The following is a 15,000-nucleotide window of genomic DNA, read 5'->3' as shown; positions in this document are numbered from 1 at the left end:
ACAAGAGAGCCGGTCTAAAAATAAACCGTAAACCCCGACATGGCGGATGACGTGGCCTCATTCTGAGTGAGCGTCCATCTTTGTTATGAAGACATAAGATTATACAAGAGGCTGCAGGACGACATTACGTATGATATAAATATCACGGGTTTATTTCTGGAGAACAAGAAAGCAGAAGTTTGAGTCTCATTTTGAGAAGCTCCTCCATCATCAGAGGTCAAAGGTCAGCTGGTTCAGCGTGTTGCTCAATAACACTTTAACAAACCAGGCGGCTTCGTCCAACCGGGAGAACACGTCTCATAAAACCCTTAAAAAGGTTCCAGTGACTCACAGCTGGTTATCTTTTATATGTTAAATATTTACCACGGACGGGTTTATCTTTAAACCATCAGTGCTTAAAGATATAAACATGCACAAAAATGTGAAGTTATCTTTGCTCTCTTCAAAGCCACCAGCCTCCTTTGACAGAAACAGTCATTTTAACCTGGCAGGACATGGAGCAGTTGGTCTACCGCTGCCTCGATCCGTTAGTTTATGAGTTACGTCTTTGGTGAATCTGAACTGACCCTTTAAACACCAAAGTTACACAAACAAACAAACCGATAAGGGCAGACCAGGTAGACCAGGAACTTCCATGTTCTGCAAGGTTAAAATGGATGTTATTGTCAATGGAGTCTGGTTCAGAAGATGATTCAGTCTGTCCAGCCACAAATTGGATAGATTCCCCCCCCGAGGCGGCACTAAACTTGAATCAACCCAAACAAAACACACACAGCACCAAAAATCGATTAGTCTCTGCCTAAAAATAACACACCCCTGGGATCAATGTCTCCCTCCCACTCATGTGTCCTTATATCACTGACTTTACACCAGGCCAAGCCTTTAACATCTAAAAAGGTCCTCAAACAGCCCTGAGCGGGATAATCCTCTTTTACAAAGCTGAATCTGTAATATAACTTGGAATAAACACAACATGTAAGAGAAAGTTCAACCACTGGATGTAAACAACATGGCCGACACGACATTACAAACCACAAAAAGTACAACAAGCCGATCAACCCCAGAAAGGTTTCTCTTTTAATAAACTGCTTCCATGTTTTAAACATCCTGCGTGTTTTTATTCCACCTTTAGAAAACCGTGTGGAGGCAGAAAACTAATCTGTGGGATGAACGGAGGAATGATAAAAATCAGCAGATTCACGGAGGATTAACGCGTCGCAGCACCACAGCGCTCTGTTCACACGTGTGATGCTGTATTTAGGGGGAGATGTAAGTAATGTGTGGCGGGAAACATTCCCAGGAAGTCAAAGGGAATATGAACTCCGGCTCCCGTCAGAAACAACAACAACAACCTCTTGAGAAAGTGGATTGTAAAGCCGGGGACCTCCGGGTCCCTGAAGGAGCTTGCAGCTGACTTAGAAACAACTGCGAGTCTGTTTCTTCACTGACGGAGCGAATTAAAGAGTTTGAACTGTAAAACCTCAGTTCTGCGTCTGACACAACAGTCAGTCTGTTATATAAGGCAACACTTCATCATCCTTGTTTGAAGTGGATCCAGCAGGACAGGCTGGATTTATTAATGCAGATCAAACAGGCAGAATATGTTTCATTAATAGAGACGAATAATACAACTTATATATAAAGAAATCTGCAGCAGAGTAGGAAACTGGTGCAGTAAAACCCACAAACATGAGTCCGTCAGCGCCATGAACGTGAAGATTGAAGCTTTTCTTTAACCGTGCACGATGATAAGAAACTGAATACGTTTTGTTTTTGGTCGTTTGTTTGGTTAAAACACAAACAAGAGATTTGAAAACTGGTTGTTTGGTCTATAAAAAGGTCAGAAAATAGTGATAAATGTTCTTTAAATGTATTTATTTTGTCTGAGCAACTCAAAGAACTCACACGTTTAGAGAAGAAGTAAATGTTTCAAGATCAACGAAGATATTTATCTGAAGGGAAATGATTGTGCAACAGTTGCAGTACGAAGTAGGAACGAGTGCTGTAAAAATATATAAACAAAACATACACAAACGCAGAGTGCATTTATACACAAGAAACCGATAATAAATAATGTGCAAGATGAAAATTATGTTTAATTGTTCTATATCTACTGTATTATAACAATAGCCTTTCATAAAATAAATGTGTTAGCAGAGATCTACATAACAACTAAAGCAATTTATATTATTTACAGAAGAAACTACAGGTGAATAATGTAAATAAGATTACTTCTACAAGTGTTATGTTTAAATATACAAATGAGGCATCATCCTATTAAATATGTGCTCGTTTGCATAATGTATGAGAAGTCTGGATGAAGCAGGTTCAGAGTGTTTCATGTTGTTCACATGTCAAAGGTTTGTACAGATTCTGGATCTGTCTTTGTATCACTCCATAAATCACTAAATCCTGTCAACACACAGAACTCTGTGCATCTCCTGCATGTAGTGAGTGTAGCGTGTATAACATGAGCTGTGAGTGACATGTGAACAAAGCCCTCTGCACAAAGCTTCAGAATATAGAGAGGAATGAAAGTGGAAAGTTTGGTGTATGTAAGTGCTGCTGAAGTGGAGACTTCTGCTGAAGAGTGTGAGGAAAGTGTTTAATATGTACATGAGGCGTTATGTAATGTAGCTGTGGAGAGTTTACATCTACACACACAAAGTTACAAACAGATGTTCTCATGTTAAAAATCTAAAAACTGCCCAGTGCATGAAGAAACGTGTTTTTACTGTAATCATATTTATGATAAATCAGATTGTGTACCTGGATGAGGCATCGTGATGGTCTCGTTAACATTGGCGGACCCCACGTTAAAGATGACCACCGCCGAGGCGTTGTGGGCTGCGGCGTGGCGGATCTTGTCCTTGTAGGTGCAGTTGCCCCGGGCTATCAGCGCCACCCAGGCCCCGGCCTGTGCGGGCACCGCGAACCGGGTGTTGGGGTCGCAGGCCTGGCGGTCGTGCGGGGCTGCGGGCAGCACCACCACCCCCTTGGCGTCCCGCTTCGGAGAGTGCTCCCCGTACCGCCCGCACTCCGTCTTCTCGGTGCGGAAATCCGAGGTGGCCGGGTCCATGTAGGTGATGTTGACGAAGGCGGTGTACCACTCCTCCCGCTCGGCCACGGTGAAGTCCAGGCACAGCAGGTGGACGAAGCAGAAGGAGAGCAGCCACGTAGAGAGGGCCAGGCTGCGGCAGGCCGCCACCAGAGAGCCCGGGGCCATGGTGATCCTCCCCGGTGAGAGCGAACCGTCCGTCGGAGGAGCCCGATAGCGTCAGGTGCCTACTCCTCCATGTTACCAGTCTACCGACCAGGACGTTATTTAATCCGCCTCTCTGTAACTTCGCGGCCCACTTCTTTCCCGCCCTCTCGCTTCTCCTATTTTTATCTTTCCTCCGTGTTTTCAGCCGCTCCCCTCCGCCGCTCTCAGCCGCCCGTTAGCCGACTCCATTTCCAACCGTCACCGAGAAGAACACACAAACAGCACCGGGAGAAGCCACGACAGCTGCGGACACAACTGGCCGTTGAAACGACGCGACTCACCGTGACCGAAGCAAAACACCGGGCGGTGAATTTACAGTTTAATTTAACGGCTAATAATGATTTTAATATTTTAAAGCTAGCTAGACGCAGCAGGTCCGCTGAACTGCTGCATTGTTATGGCTGGGCCTGACTGGACCCTGTGACGCTGACGCTGCTGGGATACACGACTTCCGGTTCGTTCATTCAAAAATAAAAGCCGTGGTGTTGTATGGAAGCCTATATCTTCAAACGTGATGATCCTGTAAGTCATTATAATTATACTTTTTCTAAATTATAACTTGGTATATTGAAAATATTGAATAATGGCTGTGAATAAAAGCATTTAATTATTTTGAGACACAAAGATACTGTCATTATTTTTAATATATTATGACATTAGTTTTTAATAGTAAGTCATTATCTTGCAATACTGTCTTTATTTTTGATTACTAAGTCCTTATTTTGACCCTTAAGTCATTGTTTTAAGACACCAAGTAATTATTTTTTAGATATTATATAATTATTGTGATATATTATGACATTATTCTTTAATAGCAAGTCATTATTTTTGTAATACTAACATTATTTTGACTTGCGGGATCTTTTTATTTTCCATCATCACATTGGCGGAAATGGGCTTCCATAAATCTAATTTTAGATCCCTTGATAAATTAAACTCGATAATTAATAAATGTAAGCCGTTCTTTTACTTTGAAGGGCTCAGCATCATATTTCCGGTATGAATGTGTGTGTGCGCAGTGATGCTGATCGCCACCTCGCGGCCCGGCAGAGAAACTGCAGCTGTACACCCAAAACAATGCACTGTTTTTAATTTATTTATATACTGCTGGGTAGTTTAATCTATAATGCATCATCATTTATTAGTTTATTAATTTTAATTAATAATCTGAAAAGTCACTGAAGTTGTCAAATAAATGTATTGCAGTAAATAGTACAATATTTACCTGATTTAATATATAGAACTATTTATATAACATATTAAATGTCAAAAAAGAATGTAACGATTCTAAAACTAAAACTACTCACTAGTATTCTCAGACTTTGATCGTACAAAACAAGCTTTTATGTTTTATAAGCTTAAATGTTGTCACCTGAGAACTTCACTCACCTGCTTTATTTCAGTTCACTGCAGTCCTGTTGCAAAAAATTACTTTCTCATAATTTAATTTATTACAAACTGATTGTGGCTCTCTGCATCTTTCTTGTAGAGACCGTGCATCACAATGTAGTTTTAAAATATAAAGTTTAGAGGTTAGCAGCAGTAAACATCTTTATCTGTTTAATTAATTAGATATTTAACAGAAATTCCTTCATTTATTGCAGAAACGTGTTTGTAAATCAAACACCTGCAGTGAACAGCACAGAGGGACATTAGGAACACAACACACATACTTTACATGATAAAACAAACAATCTCATGATAAAAACATCTGTACAGAAAATAAATTAAGCGTCAGTGTGTTTATCCGAAGCTGCCGTCTGGAGGTCGGTACAGTTTGGGGAACGTGAGGAGCTGAACGCCGCTGAAGGCGAACTTCCTGGTGCCCACGTTCTTCTGCACGTTCTCTATCCTGCAGCCGTCCCTGCGCACACACACACACACACAACAATGCACAAACACACAATGAACACACAGCTCCTTCAGTGTTACCTGCTGCTTCATTAGCATTTCAAGTAAATACCAGAAACTAAAAAACACACAGACATACATGCAGAATACAATAAATAAACAAGAACATCAGGAATAAATAAGTAAATATTTCCCAGAACAGTGAAGAAACAAACAGATTTGCATGTTGTGTGCACACGCTGGTTACCTGCAGCCGTAAGAACCCACAATAAACAGAAGCAGAAGTAACTCCAACATGAGAACCATTTGTAAAAAGTCTGAATTAATGCTTATAGTAAAACATGTCCATCCCAGTTCCTCAAAGTCCAAGAGGACGTCTTTAAATATCTTTGTCCACTTTAATGTGATTTAAAAACAGATTTTTTTAAAGATGAATCATCATAGTTGGAGATTGACTAGTCGTTGCAGCTTTATTTGAGTTTGTTGGGGTCACTTGTGTTGCTCAGTGATAAAACAGTCCAGTGTGTGTTCCCAGTCTGCGCGGGTCTACTGGTATCTGACCAGCAGTAACACGAGGCTGAGGATGAGCCAAAGAACGAGGAGGTGCGAGGACACCAGGAGGAAGGCCACCGGGTACAGGTGTCTTCTGGGAGCTTTAGGCGTGAAACACGGCGGGGGCCAGGAGCCCTGGAGGCCGGGGGGACGCTCCCCGGGGTCTAACCCACAGACAGTGAGCCCTGACTGGGAGTAACAGCCGAGCATCTGCCCCCAGGACAGACGAGACCTGGAGGAGTGTGTGTGATGGAAGAACAAAGAAAAGGTGGAAAATAAAACGTAAAAAGAAAGTAAACTGAAGAAGTGAGGGAGGAGGAAGAAAAGGAAACGAGGATGTGTGTGTGTGTGTGTGTGTGTGTTTTAAAAACACACCTCCTCATGCAGTCGAGCGCGGTGCTGAAGTGCTGCAGGCCGAGTGTGTGTCGCTCTCTCAGTAACACACACTGCTCCAGCGTCACCGACATCGCCGTGCGGTCCTTCGCACTCTTACAGCTCGTCAGACGCACGCCGCGCACCTTACGGCACACCTGCACACACACACACACACATCATCAGTATATTACATTTATTTTCTCGTAATTTGTGAAATTGTTTTATTTGTTGTACTTCTCTATCGTATCTCAAGTCTCGTGTTTTACCGTAGCAGCGATCCACAGCAGCTCCACGTTCTTCCTCTTCCTGGTTTCTACGCTGCGATCCAGAGACGACAACAAGTCGCAGAGAGACTGGATCCCAGCTGAGGGAGGTCAACAGCAGATTAATATTCTGTGTGAATAAAGTTGTACATTTACACACGGTGTCGATGTGGATCCTTGACAAAAATAAATAAATAAATGGGGAAATTAATACATTTAAAATTTAAATAAATACAAATTTAATGCAAAAATAACTAAATGAATACAATAATTAATAAAAAATACATAAAAGGGAAAATTAAGTAGGAAAGTAAATAATAGTGGGATTAATATAAAGGTAAATAAAATAAAAAAGGTTAAAAAACAGCTTTTTTATTTTTTCCACTTTAATCCAAAAGAACATTTGAATTGTTTTTTCGTAAATACGATACGTTGACCTAAATCTTGGAATATCACCCCGGCTCCAGAACTAATATATGTCTTTACCTACGATAGCCCCAACAATAATAAATCTGCAGTCTGAAGCGTTTTACCCGTCTGAGGGCGCCTGTCTCTCAGCGTGTCACAGTACGCTCTCAGACGCTCGCAGCTCTGCTGGTTCACTCGCTCCTGCAGGGAGCTGTCGCCAAACCTGAAACAAACAAACGTAGAAACTGGAGGTAAATCATTCCCACAGTTTTCACAGGATTTCTCTTAAATTGTTAAATCATTTTATTAATTTGGTTAGTTTTGCATTAAATTTGTATTTATTTTTAATTCATTTTTAAATGTCTTTATTTATATATTTAAGTTTGTATTAATTCCCCTATTTATATACGTTACTATTTAATTCTCCCTTTAATTTATCTGTTTATTTAATCATTTTTGCATTTATTTAGTATTTACCTTTGTATTAATTACCTTATATACTTAAAATAAAATGTTCCCTTTTATTTATCTATTTATTTGTATTATTATTTATTTCTATTCAATTTTAAATATATGTATTCATTTTATAATCGTATTTATTTCTTCATTATTTTCTTTATGTATTTTCTTCTTCTTAAAGCAAATGAGTGTGTGTGTGTGTGTGTGTGTGTGTGTGTGTGTGTGTGTGTGTGTGTGTGTGTGTGTGTGTGTGTGTGTGTGTGTGTGTGTGTGTGTACCTCTCAGCCAGACTCTGCTGCTGGTTGATTCCGATGTTAAAGAGGACGGGATGAACTCGTATCAAACGTCCGTCTTTCACTTCCTGCGGCATCGACCCGAACGTCTCAGGGGGCAGCGGGACCTGGACGACCAAACTGCCCCTGAGTGGAGATTAACACACACTGTGAGTGAGCACCATGTGTGTGTGGTGTGTGTATGTGTGTGTGTGTGTTTCTCACCATGCTCCCCTGAGCGTCGGCAGCAGCTCGTCCGGTTCTTCTGTTGTAGCTTCAGTGACTGAGAACGTAACTCCGCTCAGGTCTGACACACCCACCTCCATGTCCTCCAGCATCCCCACCTCGTCACCTGACACACACACACACACACACACACACACGTTAGACTACATGCGGTGTGTGTGTAGCAGGTTAGTGTGTGTGTGTGTGTGTGTGTGTGTGTGTACCGTAGGTGCTGAGCAGGCCTTCAAACTGAACCAGAAGTCCGACAGAGTGAAGCTGCTGCAGGAAGTCAGGATCCTCCAGACCTCCGAACAGCTTCAGCATGAAACCACACACTAATGCTGAGAGCTGAGGGGAGATAATATAATATAACATAATATAACATAATATAATATAACATAATATAATATAACATAACATAATATAACATAATATAATATAATATAATATAACATAACATAATATAACATAATATAATATAACATAATATAATATAATATAATATAACATAATATAATATAACATAATATAACATAATATAATATAACATAATATAATATAATATAATATAACATAACATAATATAACATAATATAATATAACATAATATAATATAATATAACATAATATAATATAACATAATATAATATAACATAATATAACATAATATAATATAACATAATATAACATAATATAATATAACATAATATAATATAATATAATATAATATAACATAATATAATATAACATAATATAACATAATATAATATAATATACATAATATAATATAACATAATATAATATAACATATATAATATAAGATAATCTAATATATATAAGATAATATAAATATAATATAGAAATATAATATAAGATAATATATATAATATAATATAATATAATATAACAAATAAATATAAATAACATAATATAATATAACATAATATAATATAAATAAGATTATAATATAAGATATATATAATCAATATAATATAACATAATATAATTAACATAATATAATAATACATAATAATATAAATAAGATAATATACTATAATATAACATAATATAATAGAAATAATAAATAATATAACATATATAACATAACATAATATAACATAATAATATACATAATATCTATAATATCATAACTATATAACATAATATAATATACATATTAACATATATATATAACATAATATAATATAACATAATATAATATAACATAATAACAATAATATAATATAATATAATATAACATAACATAATAACATAACATAATATAATATAATATAACATAATATAATATAACATACTATAATTAATAACATAATATAACATAACATAATATAACATAACATAATATAACATACAATATAATATAATATAAATATAACATATAATATAACCTAACATAATATAACATAACATAATATAATAACATAATATAACAAATATAATATAAATAATATAATATAAATAATATAATATAAATAATATAATATAAATAACATATAATATAAATAATATAATATAAATAATATAATATAAATAATATAATATAAATAATATAATATAATATAACATAACATAATATATATAACATATAACATAATATAATATAACATATAATAATATAATATATAACATAACATAATAATATCTACATAATTATATATATATTAACATATAATAATATAACTAACATATATAATATATAACATAACATAATATAATATATATAATAACATAACATAATATAATATTATACATAACATAATATAATATAATATAATATAATATAATATAACATAATATAATATAATATAATATAATATAATATAACATAATATAATATAATATAATATAATATAATATAATATAATATAATATAATATAATATAACATAACATAATATAATATAATATAATATACATAATATATAATATAATATAATATAATATAATATAATATAATATAATATAATATAACATAATATAATATAATATAATATAATATAATATAATATAAAAGGTAAAAATAGAACAAAGCTCATCCTTGTGTATTAATATGTTGTACTATATAAAGAAGCTCTCTCACCGCTTGGCTGAAGACGGCGTGGCGTCTCTGCACGAGGTGTGCAGGTCCCTGGGCGACGGTCGTGGCCACCGCCTCCTGCAGGACTACGAAGGTCATGGCGGCTCGGGCCTTCCCCACCGCCTCGCGCACGCAGTCCCTGAGCGTGACCACCAGGGGGAGCAGCTGCTCCTGCCAGGAGGACGCGGAGGAGGAAGCTGGAGGAGACGACCAGGTCAGAGTTTATCATCGTTCACACTGTTTGTTTACACACTGATTTCATCATGAGGGGAAATTAGACGTACAACATGTCATCTTCTGCCACTAGGAGTCTCAACGCAACGCTGTCAAACAACACCGGCTGGTCGCTGTTACACGTGTTCACACGTTTACATAACGATGGCGTCCTCGTACTTCAAACATGATGAATAAGTGAAATATCGTCACCGGTGTTCTGAGAGTTTGTGTCCCCGGTCGCTTCCTGTTGCTCTGGTGATGTCACTTCCTCCCGCCCCAGCAGCCGGTCGCCCATGGCGATGATGCAGTTGAGGCTCATGGCGACGTTCGCCCACGCCCTGTCCTAGACACACACACACACACACATATAAAAACAAGTACAACACTGTCATTAAGTAGTTTAAATCTCACACACTCCACTTGCCCATTCCTCCTCGTCGTACTCCGCCTCCCGTCGGCTGGCGTCCTGTTGCCCCGACGATGTCCGCCCCTCCTGATTGGCCGGCGTGTTGTCACATAGCAACCCGTTGCTGTGGACGTGGCTGCTGTTGGACTGGGCGTGGATCGCCAGCAGGGCGCTTTTCACCAGCTCGTCTTTGAGAGCGTGAACAAACTGCTCCGTCTGAGTGACAAGAAAAGAGTCAAGACAAAATCATCTCTGAAGATTTGCAGAAGTTTCGCTCCTCACCTGCTGAGTCAGGCCGTCCAGCACCTGCTGCAGCCGCGCCGCGCTCTGCTCCACAGACACGGACAGCAGCTCCTCAGCGAGCCCGAAGACGAGAGGCTGCAGCTGGGCCACGCTGGCCAGCAGCTCCCTCGCTCTGCAGCTCTCGTCCTGGGAGTAAGACACGGAGCTGCAGGGGGAAGGAGACAGAAGAGCTGAAAACAGGCAGACGGGGGGGAACAAGAGCTAACTCGCAAACATCGCTCAGTGTTCTCGACAATTAATGTGACGTCTCTAATGTCACTAATCCTGACAGATTACAGAGAACATGAACTACATGAAACCACAGACATCAATATGAAGAGAGAAGACACACACACACACACACACACACACACACACACACACACACACCTGTCGCCTGTGTTTGTGTGTTTGCTGAGGAGCCTCTTCAGTCCTCCGTGTTTGAAGGCCTGGTGGTGATCAGCTGGAGCCCCGACTGTTATGACTTCATACCAAACACCTAAACACACACACACACACACACACACACACACACACACAGATAAATGTTGTTTTAGTTATTTGTCGTCGGACTAGAAGAACAGACGCTGCAGCTCGAGGCTCTGACTCGACATAAGTAGTTTAAGGCATTTAAAAAAAGTTAATTTCCCCCAAAAAAATTAACTTTTTAATTTGACAGGAAGTTATATTAAAAGTTATTTTCATACATTTGGGTGAATTACTTTTCTTTATGAAGTTTCACAAAAGGGGAATTATGATCTACGCTGTGGGATGTAAATCTGAGAACATCGAGTGAAGTCAGCACGTAATAAATAAAGCGTGTTGTACCCGAGCCGTCGGGATCAGTGACCTCCATCCTCTGAGCGTGCAGGTTCGTCGGGACAAACTGAAGCCGTTTGTCCGATTTACTGCAGCTCGACTTAAAACTGGACGCCGCTGTTCGGAACACGAAGAACACCGAAAATAAACAGATTTAGAAACACGGAGATCTTCACATAATAAATACTAACAGCTCAACTTAGAGTCAAATCAAACAAACAGGATTATCAAGACATTTAATTAAGAAGTTCAGAAGTCTCTACAGACGTCAGCTTCATGTTATATCTGTCTCTAAAGTAAAAGGACTCATTGTGCAGAATAATATATATTATTGGATTTGAATTATTATCACTTTAATGTTGCAGCTGGTAAATTATGTACTTTATATACGGCAGGTTATTTTTATTTATATTGATTTAAATGTTGTATTATAATCTGAATCTGCAAAGTAACTAAAGTTGTTTAAAATATATATATATATATTATATATATATATTATATATATATAGTATAGTATATATGTAGTGCAGTAGAAGTATAAAGTAGCATAAAAGGAAAATACTCAATTTCACCTGAGAGTTTGTCGACCTCAGCGAGCGTTTCCTGATAACAGCCAATCAGCTGGTTACAGTGGCCGATGACATCATAGCGGAGCCCATCCCAGTGGGGTGAAAGGTCACCGAGCTCCATCACTTCCTGGACCCTGAAGAAGAGACAGTGTATTAATTAATACATTAATCTTCTTCATGTTCTGAATGTCTGAATACGACACGCTGGTCCTTTAAATACAGTCTTTCTTTGGATTTTCTGTTAATGCAGTTTGAGGTTAGCTATCAATGCTAACGCTAACACCACTGCTCATCTTTGTGGTTATTGAGTTGAATAATGAGTCCAGACCTGCTGGTGTGGCTGCGTAGGAGCGTGCTCAGCAGCTGTTTGGGTAAAGAGAAAGACAGCGGCGTCTCAGACATCTGTTCCCGGACCAGCAGCCATCTTTGATCCTCTGTCTGAAACCTGTACACCTTACACACCTGAGCACACAGCACTGCACGCACACAGTTCAAGTATTATAAAAGGCACAGCAGCTTGTACACACTGCGGGAGTATAGTGTTCGTGTCTCACCAGCTCTCATCATTGGACTGTTTTCTTTGTCGTGGACGGAGCTGTGGAGACTGTCACACAGGGCAGGACACTGGAGGGAGAGAAGGATGTCGTTAAGAAGGTGACACACTGCTTCTGGTTCTCACCGCAGATGACTTCACAGAAACCACAGAGCAAACTGTGACACCTCAGTGTTTCACAAGTATAACCAGACAGAGGAACTACATCTCCTCCTCTACCTTGTGTTCAGGAGGAGTTTCTCCCTCCATCTGCAGACGGGACACCTTCACCTCCCCGACCTCGTTCACTCCATCCATCGTCCTGACAGAGGAGGGAAGAAAGGAAACAACACTTCAGAATTGATAAGTGAAAAGAAAGAACCAAAATAACTCTCATAACAACGCTGAATAAAAACAAAGAACTAACAAGAAATGCTGACTGAAAACTAGCACGTCAAGGCTAACTAGAAACAAGAGGACTAGCAATAAAGGCTAACAAGTAGCAATAATACTAGCAAGACAAAGCTAACTAGAAGCTAACACAAAGATAACTAGCATGTCAAAGCTAACTACACAGTTATAAGTAAACTAGAGACAGCATAACTAAATTATAAAGCTGACAAGTTTGTATAAAAAGATGACTAGAAAGATTAATCTAAGATAATAAGATATCTTGCTGAGCTAACGTGGTCATGTGATGTTATCAAAGATAATTAGCAAGAAGAACTATGAAGGATCCAGAGAGACAAAGCTAACAAGCATCAGCTAGCAGCACACAGCTAACTAGCCTCAGCTAGCAGCACAAAGCTAACTAGCCTCAGCTAGCAGCACAAAGCTAACTAGCCTCAGCTAGCAGCACAAAGCTAATGAGCCTCAGCTAGCAGCACAAAGCTAACAAGCCTCAGCTAGCAGCACACACCTAACTAGCCTCAGCTAGCAGCACAAAGCTAACGAGCCTCAGCTAGCAGCACAAAGCTAACTAGCCTTAGCTAGCAGCACAAAGCTAACTAGCCTCAGCTAGCAGCACAAAGCTAACTAGCCTCAGCTAGCAGCACAAAGCTAACTAGCCTCAGCTAGCAGCATAAATCTAATGAGCCTCAGCTAGCAGCACAAAGCTAACGAGCCTCAGCTAGCAGCACACAGCTAACGAGCCTCAGCTAGCAGCACAAATCTAACGAGCCTCAGCTAGCAGCACAAAGCTAACTAGCCTCAGCTAGCAGCACAAAGCTAACGAGCCTCAGCTAGCAGCACACAGCTAACGAGCCTCAGCTAGCAGCACACAGCTAACGAGCCTCAGCTAGCAGCACACAGCTCTGCTCTCCTGCCAGCCTGTGCCAGGTATGTGTTAGTAACCAGACACACCTACTGTACACTACCTGCTCACACCTGCCGTCTATCAGCCTCTGAACATGTTGTGATATAAAACAGGAAGTATGTTTCTACTCATGTTTCTACAGAGGTGGAGCCACACGCTCCCCCTCTCACTTCCTCAAATGACGACAGGTATCCAAGCAACGGCCAATCAGGTGACGGCATGCTGCACCTCAGTGCGGCCTCTCTGGCGTGAAGTTCATTCACTTCACAGAGAATATACATGTTGGTTAAAGGTGCGTGCAGTAAAACTTAAAGAAGCCTTAAAGTAAAGTGTGTTGAGGATGCAGAAGTGTGTGTACCTGAGACTCAGGGAGATGTGAGGCTCCTTGGATCTGAGCACATCTCTGATGTTGAAGGAGGTCAAACCCAGAAAGCTCCTCTAGAAGAGACCGAGAGAAACAAAACAGTTGTTTTATATTAAACATTTCAGGATCTCTGCACAGACGGGGATTTAACATTTCTGGTTTGTATGAAAGACAACTTTTATAAGAAGTTAAGGAATGAACTCGTTCACACGTGGAGCTGTGGAAGCAAAGGGACTTACAACCCGTCACCAACACGTTTCTATACATCAAGTTACATCAAGAGCTTTAAGCTTCTTCCAAACGTTCTGCAATAATATTAATGAATGTCCCGTTATGTCTGCAGCACACAGAACACACACTCCTCCCCGCCAGGCCGTGGATCAGAAGTCCACTCAGAGACGGCATTAAAGAGGATTACTGAGCAAACTGCACTCAAATCACTCGACACACACTCTCATGTGGAAAACACAGCTCTAACTTCTGCTGAGCAAACGTTAGCAGGCCGAACAGCGTGCAGGAGAAACTCAGAGGAGACTACAACTCCCATGATCCCTTGCTACTTCAAGTAAAAAGAGTCTTTAGCATCACTGATCTTTTATTAAACTTATTCAGAAGCCTTTTGCAGAACTGAACCAGAACCAGAGCGAGAAGGAAACAAACTCCACATACACACACACACACACACACACACACACACACACACACACACACACACACACACACACAGAGC

At 39.3% G+C, this 15,000-nt stretch overlaps 2 protein-coding genes across 6 annotated transcripts in view; both read right to left on the bottom strand.

Moving 5' to 3' along the window:
* Positions 1 to 3,708, bottom strand: part of rnf150b (ring finger protein 150b) — an 11,104-nt gene extending 7,396 nt beyond the window's left edge. Inside the window, exon 1 of the mRNA XM_029454605.1 lies at positions 2,770 to 3,708. Coding sequence (XP_029310465.1) covers positions 2,770 to 3,226 — 457 coding nt within the window. The 5' untranslated portion in view covers positions 3,227 to 3,708. The remainder of the gene's footprint in view (positions 1 to 2,769) is intronic.
* LOC115023534 (type II inositol 3,4-bisphosphate 4-phosphatase-like) overlaps positions 1 to 15,000 on the bottom strand; it is a 29,319-nt gene that overhangs the window by 7,396 nt on the left and 6,923 nt on the right. The window contains exons 9-26 of one of the 5 annotated variants that reach the window (XM_029454576.1): positions 14,265 to 14,344; positions 12,832 to 12,913; positions 12,614 to 12,683; positions 12,388 to 12,535; positions 12,063 to 12,193; positions 11,500 to 11,607; positions 11,062 to 11,170; positions 10,672 to 10,837; positions 10,408 to 10,605; positions 10,194 to 10,326; positions 9,771 to 9,964; positions 7,895 to 8,018; positions 7,671 to 7,797; positions 7,452 to 7,592; positions 6,840 to 6,937; positions 6,310 to 6,407; positions 6,044 to 6,198; positions 4,811 to 5,900 (exon numbers count right to left, since the gene is read on the bottom strand). In XM_029454576.1, coding sequence (XP_029310436.1) covers positions 5,663 to 5,900; positions 6,044 to 6,198; positions 6,310 to 6,407; positions 6,840 to 6,937; positions 7,452 to 7,592; positions 7,671 to 7,797; positions 7,895 to 8,018; positions 9,771 to 9,964; positions 10,194 to 10,326; positions 10,408 to 10,605; positions 10,672 to 10,837; positions 11,062 to 11,170; positions 11,500 to 11,607; positions 12,063 to 12,193; positions 12,388 to 12,535; positions 12,614 to 12,683; positions 12,832 to 12,913; positions 14,265 to 14,344 — 2,400 coding nt within the window. In that variant the 3' untranslated portion in view covers positions 4,811 to 5,662. Of the gene's footprint in view, positions 1 to 4,810; positions 5,901 to 6,006; positions 6,199 to 6,309; positions 6,408 to 6,792; positions 6,938 to 7,451; positions 7,593 to 7,670; positions 7,798 to 7,894; positions 8,019 to 9,770; positions 9,965 to 10,193; positions 10,327 to 10,407; positions 10,606 to 10,671; positions 10,838 to 11,061; positions 11,171 to 11,499; positions 11,608 to 12,062; positions 12,194 to 12,387; positions 12,536 to 12,613; positions 12,684 to 12,831; positions 12,914 to 14,264; positions 14,345 to 15,000 lie in introns of those variants that run through there. The other 4 variants (XM_029454578.1, XM_029454579.1, XM_029454577.1 and 1 more) reach the window with 4 other exon arrangements.

This window comes from Cottoperca gobio, chromosome 18, assembly GCF_900634415.1.
Source record: "Cottoperca gobio chromosome 18, fCotGob3.1, whole genome shotgun sequence".
In the NCBI taxonomy this organism is placed as follows: domain Eukaryota; kingdom Metazoa; phylum Chordata; class Actinopteri; order Perciformes; family Bovichtidae; genus Cottoperca; species Cottoperca gobio.
Note: the sequence above shows the minus strand (reverse complement) of the source record. Positions and strands in the feature narration are given on the sequence as shown.